Source organism: Melanostigma gelatinosum (assembly GCF_949748355.1).
Source record: "Melanostigma gelatinosum genome assembly, chromosome: 17".
Lineage (NCBI taxonomy): Eukaryota > Metazoa > Chordata > Actinopteri > Perciformes > Zoarcidae > Melanostigma > Melanostigma gelatinosum.
The window spans coordinates 3,388,611-3,409,194 of NC_136650.1; the positions used below are offsets into that span (position 1 = coordinate 3,388,611).

Consider the following 20,584-nt stretch of genomic DNA (forward strand, 5'->3'; position numbering starts at 1 on the left):
GTCAGTGATTTTATTTACTAATTCGTTTGTGAACAGTATTTAATAAAGGAAATATAAATTAAACTTTTACATGAGAAGGTTACCGAAGCTTCATCGGCCCGTGACAGCAGTCGGTACCAGAGACGTGTCGAGCGTGTACAACAGGCGGAACACAGAGATGCAGCCTCAGCATTGCTTGATATGAGTTTAACGTCAGATCATATATATATATGTATGTATATATATATATGTGTGGGGGGGGATGAAGTTAGGAGTTAGTTGAAAGTGAATTCCTACACACACGCACACAATGACGTGCATGTACATTGTAAACAAACACACGTGTCTGTTTGCGCTGAGTAAACATTGAATATTGCTCAATATCGGACCAGATCTGTATATATTTACCCTTCCAATGACGAGATGAGAATTCCCGACGACCGTTGCTTTGACGGCTCGGACCCATCCACTGACAAACTGATTATAAGCGTCGAGCCCTTTGTAGCACTCCAGCTCGTATTTTGTGTAAGGACTCGGGGTGTTCACGAGATACGTGTAGATGTTGGCGTAGTTTACCGATGGAAGATAAGTAGGATCGGCACTGAAACCATCTGCACTCATCGTATAGGGATCCAAGTTACCAATAACCTTCAATTTGGCCAGGTAGCGAACCTTTGATGCACTATCCAGTGATTCAAAGTATGGTATTTTCGCCGCACTTCCTTGCTTACGCGCCGCCATGTAGGTTCTGTATGTACTCCAACATGGCCGACCGACCTCGTAACTAAGGAGATCGTGACGTCGGTGAGACCACTCCATTCAAAATAAACGTCTCCAGGGGAAGTTAGGTTTAGGCAACACAACTAATTTGAGTTGGGACAGATTGTGGTTGACGTTAACTTCAATGAAAAGCACCTCACGTGATTAGAGAGAACCTCAGGAGTCACGTCACTAGCACCTCACATGACTCACCAATGACCATTAAGCTTGATTCTACTGTTTCTGAAACAGCAAATATAAAACTGCATTTCTTGGAAATTAAAGGAGACTTGTAATGCTCATTTTCAGGTTCATACTTGTATTTGGGGGTTCTTCTAGTACATATTTACATGCTTTAATGTGAAAAAAACACATCATACTGTCTTTCTGAATATACTTGTATTCACCCTCTGTCTGAAACGCTCTGTTTTAGTGCCTGTCTCTTTAAGCCCCCATTCTGATAAAGCCTAGTCTGCTCTGATTGGTCAGCGTTTTCCGGTCTTCTGCATCTGCACTCGCTGTCTTCACAGGGTACAACCCAAGTCTCTTAATTGCATCCCCGTTTCCTTCACTTGTGTCCTTTCCTTTCGTCTTAGTCCCTCCCACTAGGGATGTATGGAGAGACGCGAGGAGAGAGGAGTGAGGAAATGACAAATAAGACACTTGGGATGTACCCATAGAGTCACTGCAGTTGGTGACTCCCTGTGAGTATCAACTACACAGAGTTAAACGTCACTTCTGCTTCACACATGCACAGCTCGAAGCTTCCCTTTGCCATCCTGGTTAATTCAGGTTCTCAAGAACACCACTGGATCAAATTTGTCCAAAAGGGGGTCCATTTAGATCCACAAACAGACGTGAAGACAGCCGTGCTTCGTGCAACCTGATTTTACCATCTTAAATGACACAGATCGGCGACGCCTTGGCAGGTATATATATACATATATCTATATATATGACTGTCTGTAATACATATAAGAGGTCGTTTGTTGTGGCGATCCCACAGAATATTATCACCAGACTCTGCACTCCCTCTTCAGCTCATTGTCTTGGTTTCACTACCAGGAATTTGTCATCAACCTTGTTTCCAACAACAGAAAGCAGCTGGGAATCTTTACAAAAACACAAAATATCATCTTAAATGTGTTGCTTACTTCCAGTATCCAGTTCTTTGCCTTTATAAAAATATGTCAGGATTTTCTTGTGAAGGTTTTGCCTAGATATCCTGAATGTAACCTCACCTTAGCCTACCAACCTTTTACCACTTGTTGTGCAAACAGGTGTGTAAGTGTGTATGAGGTCAGTTCAGACCACAGTTTATTCTAAGCAGCAGCAAATCGATATGATATAAAAGTAGAGGATCTGTGGAGGAATGTTTTCTCCGAGGTTCCAGTTAACATTCATTGAATGATTGGTAACTCTTTGCAGCAAGAGCAGTGGCAGGTCACAGACATATCCATGATTTATGTCAGGAATTGGGCATGAGGCCTCACACATGCATGTGTGAGGCCTCATGCCCTGAGCCAGACTGAGCCTGTCTGTATGAATTATGGGAGCAGCTAATGGAGGTTTCTCATACCGACATCCTCCAGGTACAGTCTCTCACAGACGCTCAACCTTCTAAGGTTGCCACTCGGCAAACAACTCCATAAAGATTAGGGTTAAACATCCTAAATATCCTCTTTTCTCTCCCCCATCCTGAGAGAACCATATTTCAGTCCAACCCCAGACTCCATGTTCTGTCTTCCTCACCCTATAAATCATTTTTAGTGTACGCTTTTATTGTTTTTGACTGAGTCTCATGCTATGTACATTTTCTTCGCATTGAAAGATGGTTGATGGATGCAATAACCTTTACATGGATCAACACCATGAACTCAGTTTTACAGCTGAGAGCATTTTGTGTTGGGTGACTTCTGACACTTTTCAAGTTGCAATTAAAAAAACTAATTAAAAAAAAAAACATTTTAAAAGTGGTGGAAAGAAACTTAGCCAAGTATTTAAAGCTACTCCAGTCAATAATTCTATAAGAAGAAGAATAAGAAGCCATTTTTATTGTCATATACATTTACACATACATGAAATTTGACTCCTGCATTTGACCCATCCCTGTATATAAATCATCACTCATCAACCGTGAGTGATGATTTATCTTTTAACCTTTCCAACCGCATTAGGCAGATGTTTTCACAAAAAGAAACAGCTCTGATAAACTTACAACTGCAACATAGTGGAGCATTTAGCAGCTAAAGAGTCAGATGCTTTTTTCCTCAGGAGTTGGGGGAGACCAAAGCAGAGCAAATATGAATATTAGAATGTCATGTTGTCAGAAACCATGTTTCAATTCACATTGTTTTTTATCACGTGTTTACGTGACACGTAATCGATAAAGCAGTTTTGTTGTATGGGTTTGTGATTTTGTAAGAGACAGGGTGTCCTCGTCTACTGGATGTGTAATTAGACAACTGTTTGCTCACACGCTCGCCATAATAACATTTTTTAAATTTGATGTTGCTTTCTGGAAACATTGTATTTTTTACCCATCTAAATGAATTTGACAGCAGGTTGCTTTTCAGATAAAACATTTCATCTGTCATCTATACTCAACACAGTGGACCCAAATTGCTTTACCAGCACACAGAGGACACAAGAAAAAGAAAGGAGACAAAACACAATAGACGAAAAAGAAAAGATACATTGAAAAAAAAGAGAGATAATATCAAGGCACAGTGAAAGGGATGCATTTTAAATTGATTCTTGTCAATATAGAGGGAGGGAGCTGTAGAGAAGGGCCTGACACTAGTCCTGGATCTCTGAATGCAGAACAATCTCCAGAGACATATCAGACTAAAACGCTGCCTTAACAAGCTACAACAATATGCTTCTTACAGATACTAATTGGAATAATATGCATTGTACAATAATAGAATAATAGTACATCTTGTTTTCCTTTACAGTTAGCTGATCATTGCTATTGTTGCATTGCCAGTCACTTCATCAGAATTTGTGATGAGTGAAAAGTGGCTGCAGCCGCGTCAGTTTGCCAGAATAATTAGCCTTCAAAATAAAAGCAGCTGGCGCCAAACAGAACTACGAACAGTATTTCAAAATATACTCCTAATTGCATGTTGAAATCATATTAATGTCATAATATGATACGTACAACTCTAGGGGTAAACCACTTTAAAAAATGACAACAATTTGCTTCGTTTCTCAAGTATTGTTTTATTGTAAAGGGGACTAACAGGAAGTCTTAGTTGTTGTAATGTGGGTGACTTGTCACCGGTGTGCTGTGACCATCAGAAGGGCTGCAGGTTGAACTCCAGAGCTCAAACGCAGCAGTGCAGCGCCTGTTGGTCTCACTGATGGATTAACCCGGAGCTCCTATTCTACTAACACACAGGTACGGCTCCCGTTGTGGTTTAGAAACTCCATTCAAACTGACATCCACATGATAATATGGACACATGCTGTTTTGTTTCTTTCATTATTATTGTTATTATTATTATTATTATTATTATTAGTATTGCTATTATTATCATTATTATTATTATTATTATTATTATTATTATTATTATTATTATTATTATTATTATTATTATTATTATTATTATTATCATTATGATACCAGATACATTGTGTATGGAGTAGTGGTTGTAATGGTAATGGCAGTATAGTTTTGTGGCACCAGTAACCGCACCAAAGTTTATTTGTGTAGCACATTTCATAAACAGATTAAAAATACAAATACCACACTGGTACAATCATCAGAATAATCAGCAATAGGTAGTCATGGTAATTAGCTGTAGTGGAAGTATTTCAGTGGCAGCAGCAGAGCAGTAGTCATACTACAATAGTTATAAATATAAACAATAATAGCACTAGTAGGCTATTTGTAATTATAATAGTCATTTCTGGAAGTAGAAGAAATAGCATAATGATATCTGTAGTAATTGTAGTAGTGGTGTTAATAGTAAGGGTGGGTGATATGAATAAAATCCTGTATTGCATCATGTATGTTTTGCATGAAATCTATTGAGATATTTTAGATGTCTGGCTAACCACACAGGAATTTCTGACGACGCAAAAATCCTATCGAATAAAAATAGTGACACAAATCTGTCCTTCCGTTTGTCTATTGACCTCACACAAGCAGAACTGTTAAAGGAATAGTTACCAGAGTATAAAAAAAGCTTTCCAAAATAAATGTATATTGTCTCACATTATGTACCGTCCTATTGTCCAACCCTACTAGATGCTACTATATACTAGCAGCAGCGGTATTAGTATCATTACAAGCAGCACTGGGATGTAGTTTTGGCAGTAGATGTATGAGAAGCATTCATAATACCAACACCAGTATTAGCAGTAGTACATAGTGGTAAGTGCGGCAGTAGTAGTGGTTGGTAAAAGCAGATGTAGCCATAGCGGTCGAGGTAATAGTGATGATGGCAAACAGCAGCCGGGACTTCAGCTGTGACAGGGAGCAGATAGGATGAGGGAATTCACCTGAGGCCGGTCCTGTCTCCCTCTTGTGTCCACGTGAAATCACTGCCGACCAGTGATGCTTTAAGACTCGTGCTGTCCATTAAGTCTCAGAGTAGCATCATATACCACTAATGCTGCTGTAATCGTCTCTACGTTTTTCCAGGCTGAGCAGCTGGACTGAACAATGACTCCGTGGTGGCCCCTAAAGGTTCTGATCCTTACTTTGGCCCTGTCAAATCCAACCACATGTCAAAGCAGAAAGAGGAAAGGACAGAGAGATGATAACCAGGTCATCATCAATGAGGCCAAAAGTAAGTGTTTTGAACAGCAATAAAATGTTTCAATGTATCACCTTGTCCAAAGATACAGGTTATCAGTCACTGATGACGTCTGGGAAAAAAGTTATTATTGCAATATCTACATTGTCTGAACACAAAGTGTTGTGACTGATTAAACATACGTGTGTTAAAGGACTGACAGGGGACATATGCTTGTTTTCAGGTGCATACTTGTATTTTGGGGTTTCTACGAGAACATGTTTGTTTACATACTTTAATGTTCAAAAACCATATTACTGTTTTCACACTGTCTATCTGAATATACCTGTATTTTACCAGTATTTTCTAATGAGCCTGCATGTAACATATGTAGGGCCACAGTTTGTTGGTTGGTAAGCACTGAAAAAGGGAGTTTTTCATTATGTCCCCTTTAAAAGCATCATCATTTCTTTCAGAATAAAATTGCAGAAGAATGTCAATCAAATACAAATGTTGATCTCTACGGCGGATTTAAAGGAGTATGCGTTAGAATATAACATAACACTATGATTTACAGCAGAGTCAACACTGATTAATTAAATGTCACACCCCGGCCCTTATGGCAGTTTCCTGATTATCGTGCCCAATGTAAAGCACTGTTTAATTTGCAAGCTTCACAGTGAGATACAATTTAGAGCAATAACAACCCTGACATACCAGCAGTCAGCTGTGCCTCTAATGCCTATCTATCCTGGCTGTTGTGCATTGAACTGTTGATTTGCATCCTCTGGGGACCATAATCATTGTTGAAAATTAGAGCCCTTCCAATGCTGGCTTTTTAAGGCCATACCCGTATCGATGTTTAAAGGTCCTACGTTGTAGAACGTGATATTTCCGTGTCTTGTCTAATAATAAAGCAGGTCTAGGTGCTATATAACTACTGTGAATGACGCTCAATCTGTGGAGAAATGCACACAGCCCGTATTCAGAAACTGTGCTTTTCGATTGCCTCTTCATGGCTCTCAACATGTCGACGGCCAACCGGCGGCTGATAACTAACGGTGCTAACTAACAAAGTGCAAACTGGGGCGGAAATGCTGACAGAGCTAACAGTGTTTACTCAAACCTTTGGAACCGGATAGTGGGCGCCAAGCCTTTGGGAAGACGCTGTTGGAAGCCTAATAACGTGTGTCATAAGAATTCTAAAGTTTTTAAATAATGGTCCGATAAAACAGGGTTCTGTGGAAAGACCATAGACTGTAGATCGCAAGTACATGCAAGGAGTCGCCCCCTGCTGGTCAGTAGAGAGGATGCAAGTTTTAAGACACTTCCTTATTGTTTCACTCGGCAGAACCGGAGGTTGCCGCCTGGGAAAGACTATTACATTTTCTATTTCAATGCCGTATAATGCAGAACAAATGCAGAAATTATTTCTATGCAGAACAAATGCAGAACAAAAAATGACATGCATTTATTTCTATGCAGAACAAATGCAGAAATTATTTCTATACTCTGATAGAAGCCAATCAAATCTAGTAATGAGATAAATGCAGTTCTTAGTCTATCATTTGTATGTCCACATGCATATTATCACAGACAATAATTACTTTAACTGTTTTAAGGCCTGAACTTGATAATTCAGATATTAATTGAGAATACAGACCTTGGTCGCGATACACTATAACAAATATAATTGGCTGTATTGTTTTCCAAAATAAATCAATATGATTATCTGATATTAAATCATTTATTAATACAGCTTTAGATGACAGAGATTTGACATTTAAGAGTCCAACTTTATTATCCCATTTTGTTGCACTGTTGCATTAGTATTAACTTGGATTCGGTTACTTTGTTTAAGTCCTCAGCTGTTTACTTTTAATTGAATTAATTGAAGTGGCCGTGGGGCAGACACAGTCTCTGTGGGGTTGTGGGTGGGTAACTGCTCTAATGGAAGCGCAGAGAAGTGTGTAAGAACTGGTCTGAACTCTGGGTTCTCATGGATTTGTGTATGAACCTGAAATGATGTCCCTTTTGAGAGTAAAAACTAAATGTGACCAGATGTATTGGCCAATGTATTGGTGGAGAGGTTCTATTGAAAAAATCCACTCATTAGTTTTAGAGATGTCTCATCATTGGTGGAAAGGGTGTGTCCAGGAAAAAAATCTTCTGAAGTGTTGGATGGGTGAAGGTACCATTGCTGGTGGAACAATATAGCCTACCACTCTCTGAAACATGCAGGTCGAAGTTAATTGTAGAAGTTGTAATGTGTCACTGCACCGGCTGCTTGACACTTCTCTAACTGGTTGAATTAGAATGTAATCCGGCTGTGTTTTGGCTCCTACCTAGCCATGATCTGCCCGGTGGAGATCATGTTCATCGTGGACAGTTCAGAGAGAGCCAAATCTCTGTTGTTTGAGCGACAGAAAGACTTCGTCCTGCGCTTCAGCACTAAGCTCCTGCAACTGCAGTCGGCCGGCTGGCGTCTGCGTCTGCGCTTGGCCGCCTTGCAGTACAGCAGCACTGTGTCGGTGGAGCACAACTTCAGGGACTGGCAGGACCTGGACGTCTTCCAGAGCCGCGTGGCCTCCATGACCTTCATCGGCCACGGCACCTACTCCGCCTATGCCATCACCAACTCCACCCAGTTGTTCGGCCGTGAGACGTCCTCCAGCAGCCTGAGGGTGGCGCTGTTGATGACGGACGGAGCAGACCACCCACGCAGCCCAAGCGCTGTGACAGCGGCCTCTGAGGCCAAACGGCACAACATCAGGGTGTTTGCCATCAGGCTGTCGGGCCCGCAGAGGGACGGCTCCATGGGTGCGAGACTAAGATCCATCGCCAGCGCCCCCCCGCAGCAGCACGTCCTCAGCCTCACTGACAGCCAGCTGGATGACAGACTCTTCAATGAACTGGTCAGTCATGTCTGTGTCAGGGTTGCATCGGGGTTATTGGTCTTCAGTGTAGTGTGAAGTTTCACTGATGATGTCGTTGCACTCGCAAATCTACTGGCATACATATGGAGAAAACAGAGTGTAGACAGAAGGCCATGAAATAAGTAATTAGAACCGATGACATAGATGAACAATATACATAGATAAATTATGAAAACAAAGATGCATGATGTAGGATTATACACTATTGCAGTGCCGTTTGAAAATATGCTTGTTCGGGACGGGCCGAATGATTGGCTTCACACTCAACACTGCGCTTCCTTTTGTACCTCAGCAGAACACCAGCCATGACATAGTTGTGTCACACACCCAAGTTGCAGCCACTCAAAAACTCCGGTGAAATACATTGGTACACAGGATGAAAAAAACAGACTTTACCAATAGGCAAGGTACAACCTGGGCCTGGGTGCTTCCAAATAAAAGGGCCCCTAATAGCTATTTTTATTATGCTGTTTGGTTATGAAAAATATTTAATCACACCACTATTCTAATTGATTGTACCCCAATATAACTGAGTTATGAGTGAAGTGTACTTTTACTGAGCGGTACTAATAGTTTTACAATAATAGTTAATAGGTTTAAATGGTAAATGGACTGTACTTTTATAGCGCTTTTCTAGTCTTTCCTACCACTCTAAGCGCTTTAACACTACATGTCATCATTCACCCATTCACAACCATTCATACACTGATGACAGGGGCTACCATGCAAGGTCCCACCTGCCCATCAGGACTCTCTATTCATACTACATTCACACACCGTAGGCACAGCTACGGGAGCAATTTTGGGGTTAAGTGTCTTGCCCAAGGACACATAGACATGCGACGAGCGTAGCCGGGGATCGAACCGCCGATCCTCTGATTGAAGAATGACCCTGCTCTCCACAGGGTCGCCCACACTTTAGTAAAATGAGTTTTGAGTAGGCTTACTTCTTCTACCACTGCCAATACCAACATTCCCAGTTAGAGAAAGGGTTAAAAAGTAAAGTCCGAGGTTATTTGCGGTGAGAGACATCGGTGAAATTCCCTTAGTGGAGGTCATTTCCAAATAGGCGTATTAGTGGTTTGCTTTGACATAACTACCACGGTTATAAAGTAAAGTATGGTTTTAATTAGCGAAAGCATTTTGCTGGTGGTAATGTTATTAATGTTATAAGTTAGTATCAAGTCATACATTGGGGAATTACAGTCTTACTCAAAAACACACCCAAGTTTCGGCTTATTCGCAGTCATGCCAGTGAAATATACTCTGGTTCGATTCTCGTGTTGACTCCAGGGAAGTGAATAAGAGTTGTAAAGGTTGTAAAGTGCAGTCAATGAGCCGGGGTATGTGAAAGTATGGATTCAAGGTTAGGGCGCATTCAGACTAATTCAATTGCACTAAAGCAAAAGAAAAGGCACCCTCCTCATTCATTTAAAAGATGTGTGGCGCAGCAGGGCCCACTGAGGTAGACGGCTGGGGAAAAGCATGCTAGGTAGTGTCAAAACATTAAGTAGGACTGTTATATGACGTGGAAATAAAAAAAACTTGTTTTGTTGACAATCAAATCTCAGGCTACCTTTAAATATAATTAATGTGACACATACGCACATCTAATGTGCGATGTTACTATGGTCCAAGTTTTTGATTTCTACAGGATTGGACTGTGAGTAACTGTTGTTTTTTTCTTTCAGAACACAATTGTCAAAATTGGGGTAAGTACTGTGAGGTGTTTAACTAATATAACCCCAGTGATTATTCACTCACATGATCATTTTCGGTAGTATTGCAGTTTAGAACAGTGTTGTCCTGTGCATAAAACTAATTCAAGATGAAATGAACAGTAAAAAACACAAAACAGAAAGCTTTCTGCAAACTATCAACATTAGCGTGACAAAAACCTAGAAAACCTAGAAAACCTAGAAAACCTTCTAATTATTTCACTTTTTTTTGTGTCTAAAGCACATTGTTGATTTAGTTTATATTTTAAACTGTATCATTATATATTGTTCTCCCCATGTCTTTATTTCAGTGCCCGCAGCCAAAGAGCTGTCTGTTTGAGCGGGGGGAGAGGGGTCACCCTGGAAGCACGGTGAGTGTATTACAGTATGCTCCTTTGCTGTAAATCATCGTCCTTATGTGCTTACACCAACATGTATAGCAATTCTTAACACATATGTATAGCTACAACAACCAATGAGATATAACTGTAAGTTTGGCCAACCAATCTGTAACTGGTCGTAATGTAATTTACCGGGACAAACAACGAGATGTGAGCCACTATAGAAAAGGAAATGCACATAATTATAACAAGACAACATCAGTCTGATCATTTATCTGAGCTTAGAAATGCATTTGTGACCTTGGAAACAGCAATTTCACAAACAATCGCAACCAAAGTTCACCCACTAGCTTTTCCATGAGCCTTCAAAACATTTTTCACAAAACAAAAATAGGGCCAGGTAATGTAATGTATAATCTATATCATCACAGTTTTACAAACCAATCCCAACTCAAAGTCCACTAACAAGCCTTTTCTGGATCTCAACCACATATGGCATGGTCTTCATGACTGAATGGAGATGGGGCTGTTGATATGTGAGCGTAGTAGCTCTTATGACTACATACTTGTTGACTACGCTCAAAATCAACGTGTCATGAAAAAGCTAGTAAGTGGACCTTGAGTTGGGATTGTTTAGTCCAGGGGTCTCAAAGTCCCGGCCCGCGGGCCGAATGCGGCCCGCCACGTCATTTTATGTGGCCCGCGAATCTGCCAGCAAAAAAAAGAAGAAAAAAAAGTTTTATTTTTTATTTTTTATTTTTTTTAAAGTTCTACTTGAGAATAAAAATATCCCCATAGTCGAAATTATGAGATATAAAGTCATAACTATGATAGAAAGTCATAATTCTCAGATAGAAAGTCATAATGATGAGATACTTAAACACAGAAGCAGCTCTTTGGCTGGTTACTGTACATTTGACATATAAATGTATTGCGAGTACATTGAAGACTATTTTAAACGTTGCTTTAAAAACACATGAAATACTTCATGTGGGATTGTGCAAACGCACCCTTGAAATGATTTTAAGCTTTGAACGAAGTTATTGTAATAACTTGTTTGATATTTGTCTTTGATATTTTCTTTAATAGTTTGATCTTTGATAGAGTAATGTGGGTTTATTAACCCTAAATTAAAAGGATTTAAGTTATAATAACAGAAATGTGCTTAAATATATTTTTACATTTATATAACTGCATGTACAATATTTTTACACTTGAATAAACAATAATCAAATGCAGAGACAGTTATTTACCAATATTTAGGAGTGGTTACATTTACAGTCTTACTCTATGTGTCCCGTGTGAAACTAAAAGTAAATGTTGACTTTGCGCTTGATACGTAAAGTTGGTAAGTAAAGTTGTTACGTGACGATACGTAAGTCGCTAAGGCCGTTTGTTATCTATTTACGCTAGTTACATTGTTATGTTATTATTTTAACACAAACCATGATCTTTTTTCGAACCTTCACAGAGCCATTCACATCAGTAACCATGTGACATTGTGCATTTCTGGTGAAACCTGGTGACACAAGGTTGACATCAAAACATATTTCTGGTTCAGAAGCACTAAGCTCCACATATACCGTTTTTTTTAGAAAAGCACAATGCCAATGTGTAGCCTGGGTTGCTATTTCTCTACCAGTATACTGCCCAGCTGTGGTAGTGTCTGCTGGCTTCCGGTTAACAGTCACTTCCACACAGAGCCCAGTAAGCCTCACACAGTGGCTTGTTGACCCTGGATAGCGAAGGAAGGGGTTCTCCCAGCCTCAGCACCCGGGGCTGGGGGGCCTCGAAACAGCAGGTGCGTCTGGCCGGCATTCAAAGTACAAGTACCTTGCACTACAAGGAAAAGATGTGAAAGAGCAGGAAATCTTTCCCACAATGTAAGTGTAGCAGGTGGTGCAGGGGCCCGGTGCAGGGGCTGTTTTCCCTGGTAGAGAGGCCCTTGGAAAGAAGCAGAGGTCAACGATGGAAGATTAAACGTGAGCAAACACACCAGGCTGAGAAGATCTGAGAACCTGCTGCACTGAGGTGGATGTTTATGTTAGGCAGGGGTTACAGACAGGTCGCGCTGAGTATGCCCCGTCTCACCTTTGCCTATACATAGACGAGTCCAAACTAAAAGGGGGCCCAAATATTCTCGTTCGGCACAATCTCTCCCTTTTCTTTCATCTAGGGGAAACCAGGCAAGCCGGGCTTTGATGGAGCTTCGGGTCCAAAGGGATCTCGTGTAAGTCCCTATTGTCTCCCATAATCCAGCGCTGGTAACAGAGAAAGCCATGAAATGTTGTTTGATGTGCTGTTTTGTCTGGGCTCGGTCACTGCAGGGGGAACCTGGCATTAACGGACGTCCAGGAATGGAGGGCCTTGAGGTAATCATTACATATCTTTCTCAACCTTCTCCGGCCTGGGTCAGGCTGTAGATCTGAGGATGGTATTTTGTTCTTTTGAGAGGCATGGAGGGAGCTCCCAATGGATTTTTATCGATCTTTCCTTCAGTGTTTTACCATAAAAATGATGTTGAATAATGCAATCTGGTAAGAAATAATGGACCAATTTATGAGGCAAAAGTAATTCTGACTGATTTGACCTCGTCTTTGATTTTAGGTTATTTCTCTTTCTGTAACACTTTGGGGAAAAACACCCCTTCATTCTACACACATAGAAAATATACTCAAATATTCATATTAGAACAGAATAAAATGAATATGAAACATTTAATACAAATAAATAAAAATGATTATTTTCCCAGTACAGTATCTCCGGCTACAGTCAGTCAGAACCAGGTTAATGGTAACTCATAGGTCTCTGCTATGACGACCTCATTGTGATGACAAGACTTTGAAAAGACCCAGCTGTTTTCACCCAAGATATTAATGTTTGGACAGCTCCCACGTGTTTCCAGTCTTTATGCTAAGCTAGGCTAATCGCGGCCTGATAATTTCAATCTCACTCTCTATAAGAATAGGTGAATTTCCTGAAACTTTGTACAACAGAAGCATGATAGTTGATGGACAGATATTGGTGTCTGATATATAAGTGAAATAAAATCTTCCTTTTCTAGGGTCGACCTGGCAGCAAAGGGGAAAAGGTATGTATGATTCTTATTTTTGATATTGTAGGTGCGTGGAAACAAACAAGGAGGCGAGTATTCCCTTTGGCTGCACCATGTGGCCGTTTATTTCCATCCATAAAAAACATCCACACATTCACTTCCTGCCCGCCTTTAACCCCCCCTGTCACCAGGGTTACGCCCCTTTCCTTAAAGGGGCCCCGTGAATTCGGTCGTTCCCTACAATATCATTTTTAAAAACCAATTTTTATTCACAAGGATTCACCACTTACGAATCCGGGTTAAAACAAGTATATCTTAAATATTTGCCATCCATGTTCAAAGGGCTCTGTGATTTGGACATCCCATACAGACATTGACAGTTGTCATAGTTTCACACTACAAAGCCGGCAGACCTTATGAACAGTGTCAGACACTTTATATACATGTGTGTGTGTGTGTGTGTATATATATATATATATATATATACACATATATATATATATATATATATATATATATATCTATATCTATATATACATTATAGAAGGCTACTCTTACCTGTTTCTTTACTGCTTGTCTTTTTAGGGAGTACAGGGGGAATGTGGTGTCCCTGGTAAAAAGGGAGAACAAGTAGGTTTCAATATGTATTTACTTTTAATCAACACCATGACTTTTCTGATTTGGTATGTACACATAGTGATACTGTACTGATGTCTCTCCTCAGGGTACATATGGAGCTCTTGGCACCACAGGCCCCAGAGGAGAGCAGGTGAAGTTATTTTTGTTGTACCTTTCATCCCATTACCAATACTTTTTGCATTTATGAATGGCTACATTGGTGTCCCATTATACGCAGAGTCTCGGTAAATGGTTTCACATTGTAACAGATTGTCCCTTAGTTTAGATGTCTTCCCTCACATTGGCCAAAAATCTGAGGCTCTGCGATCATTGTGAAGTCCATAAATATTCAAGCAGTCTATTTTGGTAACCAACTTCATTAACACACAATGTTTCACAAATATGGATCCAATGTCCAAAAATATTATGGAATGTCATTTAAGTAAATGTTGAAATAAATATATTAAATTTTATTTAATTTCATATAAAGATATATGAAATATATTTTTTATTGTTACTTTATTGTCCGACCATGCTGTGACTCCATACCGGTATCATGCAGTAGGTTGGTTACATATTTAAAAGATATGACAGTAGATGTTTCATTTTAAAGCTTGATATTACTCCATGCAGCACACCCAACTGAGACGTGTTTTAATTTAAAAAGCGAAGTGAACTCGATGCCTAGGAGCCCTCATCCTCATACCTCAATGGCTGTGTGGTCAAATTGAAAGATTCCTGTGCCCCCCCCCCTGCGCGCTGAAACAGTCTGCGCTGCAGTGAAAGCCACACACTGTGGGTCCATCTCCTGCTCTGCACTTGTGGAATGTGAGCTGTGGATTAGGTATTATCCCCCTCCTAATGTAGCCTTTCCACAGCGGGGAATCCAAGCTTGCAATGTTTGGTTGTAGTCTTTGAGCAGACGTTGTCCCAGAGGATTAGGATTTGGGCACATGTTATCCATTCCCTCTCTCCATAAATGCTTGTTGCCCCCTTCAGCGTCGGTAGAACAACAGCAGCCAATCGTCAGAGTTTTTAGGTTTTACGTCCTTCTGGTTCCCATGGAATCTACCTCCACACACTGTCAGAAGTGTATTCATGAACCTAGAGCACCAAAGCATACACCGTCACAGTATCAGTATCCATCAGTGGTGGGCCGTCAGGGCCTGCAAGGCCTTCTCTGCTGGCCTAAACAGAATCACAAAGTTGTAGCTATTGCCAAATTTAATATTTTTTCTTAAATACACTACATGTATTATAATTTATAAAAATATTTTCCCATTATCTTATTCTCTCATTGCACAGCTACTGTCTTCCTCAGTTGCTCTGCTTCCAGTGCAGCTTGTTTTAAGTAGAGCTTTTATCCAATCAGATTTCACCTCTGTGTTTCTAGGTAAGAAGAGAGGCCCGAGGCCTGCAGACTCTCAAGTGCATCTCTGAGCAGTTTAAGTGAATGGGGACGATATTGTTGATTGTCATATTCTTCAACCAATCAGATCTTTAGTTTAACATGTTGGTACGTTCTGCACTGTCGTGAACGAGCAGCGTGTGCTGCCGTGAGCCCCTCCGCCGCCGCCCACAGAAGCCTCGCGCTGCAGTCCTGCAGTCAGAGCAAAGAGGAGACGCACTCTCGGCAGATAGTGTATCTGTAGGTGTTGGCTTCATTTTTACACGTAGCTGTGTTTCAGCTGCAGGACAGCAGTGAAGGCCCAGGTATAAAATGCACGGCCCGCCACTGGTATCCACCAGTGCTCCAGCAGCTTGAAAAGTCAGTTTACGACGACATTATCTCAATTTAAAGGACCAGCTGGTGTTTTTGCATGTTTTGGCCTATTTCACTTCTAATCACATCTCTTTTACATTCCACTTGCCAAAGCATGCTTCTGCATGGAGCTGTGTTCAGCCCCTCCGAACAGTACAGGATTATAACAGAAATGGTGCAGTTTGAAGAGTCCTGTGGCTAACAGTTATACTTCATGGATTCTACTGTTACTGGTGCAAATCCCTTTGGCGTTGCTCTGCAGAAATGCATGAAGCAGCATCTCCATGACAGTACAAATGCCACCTCCAGCTCCTACACAAATGAAGTGATGGGAGTGTTATCTTAGTTTACCCTAACTTTAAGACTGACCATCCGACATTTTTACTTAAACCATGATGTTTCCCTAAACCTAACCAAGTCATTTTTGTGCCTAAATCTGACTAAACCTTAACCAGAGTCACATCATGAGTCTGATTTATTTTTCAGTCATTTGTAACCTCTTGGTAACGGCTGATGGAGGCATCATATCCAAAAAACACTTGTGTTGTTTCTAAAGGACACTTACTATTTGGAGGATTTATTAGCCGGGACACCTGAATAGAGCAGAGCAATCATTGATGGTATCAGTAACACCTACTATAGTCATTAACACCCACTAATATCTTGTCTTCAGTGGAATAAGTTACAATCAGCATTCATTCAAATGACTGCAGTAGTCACAGGTATTTATCTTCAGCGATGGAAACATGACACCCGGGTGGAAACCCTCATTTCAGTTTCTTTGTCATCTCAGCCACAACTTCTGTCCAGCACTCAAAACATCTGGAGATGCATGAAGTGCAATGACAGTTCGCTCAGATGGTAGAATCATTAAAAAAGATATGACCATTCATGCCAGCTGAACAATTAAAACCCCCGTACAGTTGTAAAGTATATAAAACAGTAAAACCCAACGGTAAATGGATAGAAGTACACATCCATCCCTTTCCTAACTTCCACTCTAAACTTTAACGACTGACATTCTCCAAGAGCGGACGAGTGCAAAAGGTCAAACACAGAGAACGGGAAGAAAACTGTGACCAAAAACCGTCAAACATGTAAGAGATGAAAAACTATGTCAGTTGATCGAAATGAATATAAGTGAACAAACTCAAAAAACACAAAATTAGATTGTATTAAATTAGAATGTATAATTAAAATAAAAAGTGGGAAAAGTGAGGAGATTAATGAGACACACCTGTGAGCTGGGGGGAGGGGCGAATCAACAGAGGCAGCATGGAGGAGATCAGTGAGAGGAGCTAAAGGAAGAGATCATCTGAGGTTTCATTCAGTTTCTGGACGACTTTACTCTAAAAAGCAAACAGTTGCTGTATTTAAATATAAACAGAGCGCCAAGTGATCCAAGAACCGGCTGGGTTTCCTAAACCTTCTTGGACGATAAGGCCTTGGTGGTGCTGAAGCCGAGAGCATGCGTGGTGAATGCAATCTTGGAAGCGTGTGCACTCACACCACATCTCTTTCACAAAAAAGATTGACATTTCTCGAGAGTCCTCATTTAATTGAATTAGTTATGGGACATTTGGTTTATATATCTCGATTTAGAATTGTGTTTCTCTTGATTTAATGGACATTTTGTGTGTAAGACACTTATTTGATTACTAAATACTTACATACTTTTTCAATTACTAAATAATTGAAAAAGCGGTTTTCCAACAGCTGACCAACTTCTTGACCGTAAATAACTGCTTTGATGTTTTCCAGTCAGGCTTTCGACAGCACCACAGCACTGAAACTGCTCTTGTTAAGGTTTTCAACGACATCCACTTAAACATAGACAATGGCAGAAGTTCAGTCTTAGTGTTACTGGATCTCAGTGCTGCATTCGACACGGTCGACCATGCCATACTCCTAGAAAGACTAAACATCTGGGTGGGACTCTCTGGCACAGCACTTAACTGGTTTGAATCCTACTTGAAGGGCCGAGAATACTTTGTGTCTGTGGCTCATTACACATCGGAGCTGACTAAAATGACATGTGGTGTTCCCCAAGGTTCAATACTGGGGCCTCTTCTGTTCAACATCTACATGCTTCCACTAGCTCAGATTATGGAAAACAATAAAGTGTGTTATCATAATTATGCAGACGACACACAAATCTATATAACTATGTCACCAGGGGACTATAATCCCATACAAGGGCTGGGTAACTGCATTGAACAAATCAACAACTGGATGTGCCAGAATTTTCTTCAATTAAACAAAGATAAAACAGAAGTAATTGTTTTCGGTACCAAGGACGAACAATTGAAAATCACCGCTCAGCTTCAGTCACTGATGTTAAAACCCACAAACCAAGCCAGAAATCTAGGTGTAGTTATGGATTCAGATCTCAACCTGAACAGCCATATCAAGACAATTACAAAATCAGCCTACTATCACCTGAAGAATATATCAAGGATTAGAGGACTTATGTCTCAACAGGATTTGGAAAAACTTGTCCACGCATTTATCTTCAGCAGACTGGACTACTGTAACGGTGTGTTTACAGGTCTCTGTAAAAAGTCCGTCAGAAAGCTGCAGCTGATTCAGAACGCTGCAGCTCGAGTCCTCACTAAGACCAGGAGGGTGGATCACATCACTCCAGTTCTGAGGTCTTTGCACTGGCTTCCTGTCCAACAAAGAATTGACTTTAAAATCCTGCTGTTGGTTTACAAAGCACTGAATGGTTTAGGGCCAAATACATCTCTGATCTGCTGCTACCTTATGAACCATCCCGACCCCTCAGGTCGTCTGGGACCGGTCTACTTTCTGTTCCCAGAGTCAGAACTAAACATGGAGAAGCAGCGTTCAGTTTTTCTGCTCCACATATCTCGAACAAAGTCCCAGAAAGCTGCAGGTCTGCTGAGACCCTCAGCTCATTTAAATCAAGATTGAAGACTTTTCTGTTTGCTGCTGCCTTTAATTGAACCACATTCAATTCATATATTAATCAATTTCCTGCATTTCTGCATTTTACTACTGCATTTTATTTCTTACACTGTTTTTTAATGTTTTAATGAATGTTCTTAATTGTTTTTGAAATCTCCTTTTCTTTTGCCTTATGTTTTGATGCTTTTAATGGTTTTATGTGAAGCACTTTGAATTACCTTGTTGTTGAAATGTGCTATACAAATAAACTTGCCTTGCCTTGCCTTGCCTTACTAATACTTGGGTTGAATACAACAAGACGTAATTGATCAAAATGCACTGATGGTTTGGGTTGTGCTTATCTTGTGCATGTTGTAGCGGGGTAGCAGGATATCATTTTCTTAAAGCTCAGCTCTTACTTTGGATATTTGGAGATAAAACCTAGGGACAGTATTACTAGCTTGAGTCAGGTAATCTAGCACAGTCAACAAGCAGGTTTGTTGACTTTTCCTCTGAAGACGGAAGTTCACACATGTTGCTGGCTTGCATAGGAAAACTCACCAAAAAAAGACTTTTTATAAGATATCATATTGATGTGATGAGATATTGTATGATAATGCATTTGAAAGCTCTGATTGTTTTTTAAAACATCAACAATATTTAAACTTTGAATTATGAAATCACAAAATATCCACAATGTATGATAATTACTTGGCTTAAAAGATATTTGACCATCTGATAAAAGTCCTGACAATTTGATATTTGTGTGACATGATTTATCGGCATGCTTTAGTTGAACTTGTTTACTTTTTCATGATATAGTGTTGAACTTTTGTAGATTTCTATCATTTGAGGACCTACATTGTGTGTCAGAGACCCTCATGTGGAGCAGACGTCCATTCAGTCCAGTCACACTGCTTGTAGTCTCCAGCAGAGGGCAGTCACAGCTCACAGGCCAGTGCCACACACTCTGTTCCCAATGTCTTACAGGTTGAATATATAATCTGACATTTATGATTAAAAGTTACATTTAAACATTCTCTGCCCTAGTCTAAACCAGCGTCAGGGTCAGTTGAGATTGAAGACTACAGATTTGAAAATGAAAACAATCTCGGGTTGTGAATTTAGAAAGAAATGAGTTCACCGGGCCTCTGTAGAGCCTTCAGGCTCCAACTGTAGAGGCTTCAGGCTCCAACTGTAGAGCCTTCAGGCTTCAACTGTAGAGGCTTCAGGCTCCAACTGTAGAGGCTTCAGGCTCCAACTGTAGAGGCTTCAGGCTCCAACTGTAGAGCCTTCAGGCTCCAACTGTAGAGGCTTCAGGCTCCAACTGTAGAGGCTTCAGGCTCCAACTGTAGAGGCTTCAGGCTCCAACTGTAGAGCCTTCAGGCTCCAACTGTAGAGGCTTCAGGCTCCAACTGTAGAGCCTTCAGGCTCCAACTGTAGAGCCTTCAGGCTCCAACTGTAGAGGCTTCAGGCTCCAACTGTAGAGGCTTCAGGCTCCAACTGTAGAGCCTTCAGGCTCCAACTGTAGAGGCTTCAGGCTCAAACTGTTACCAAGTTGGATTGTGGGTGATGTAGGATCCAGGTTTTCCCAGGGAAATTAAAATGTGTGGAATAAAGAAGATATCTGGTAATCCTGCATCTGCGTCTCACATTAGTCCCATATTTAATAACCCACATATAACACATGACTACACTTGTGGTGCAGTCGAAGATGCTCTCAGGGACACTTCCCAGAGAGTCGGCGGTGACAGGACTTCGGAA

General features: G+C 40.6%; 1 protein-coding gene across 1 annotated transcript in view; it reads left to right on the forward strand.

The window, feature by feature from the left end:
* Positions 1–5,410: 5,410 nt before the first annotated feature.
* col28a1a (collagen, type XXVIII, alpha 1a) overlaps positions 5,411–20,584 on the forward strand; it is a gene marked incomplete at both ends in the record, with an annotated part of 36,240 nt that continues 21,066 nt past the window's right edge. The window contains 9 exons of the mRNA XM_079287910.1: positions 5,411–5,537; positions 7,833–8,398; positions 10,111–10,131; positions 10,449–10,508; positions 12,655–12,708; positions 12,806–12,850; positions 13,543–13,569; positions 14,119–14,163; positions 14,258–14,302. Of these exons, the coding sequence (XP_079144036.1) occupies positions 5,411–5,537; positions 7,833–8,398; positions 10,111–10,131; positions 10,449–10,508; positions 12,655–12,708; positions 12,806–12,850; positions 13,543–13,569; positions 14,119–14,163; positions 14,258–14,302 (990 nt within the window). The remainder of the gene's footprint in view (positions 5,538–7,832; positions 8,399–10,110; positions 10,132–10,448; positions 10,509–12,654; positions 12,709–12,805; positions 12,851–13,542; positions 13,570–14,118; positions 14,164–14,257; positions 14,303–20,584) is intronic.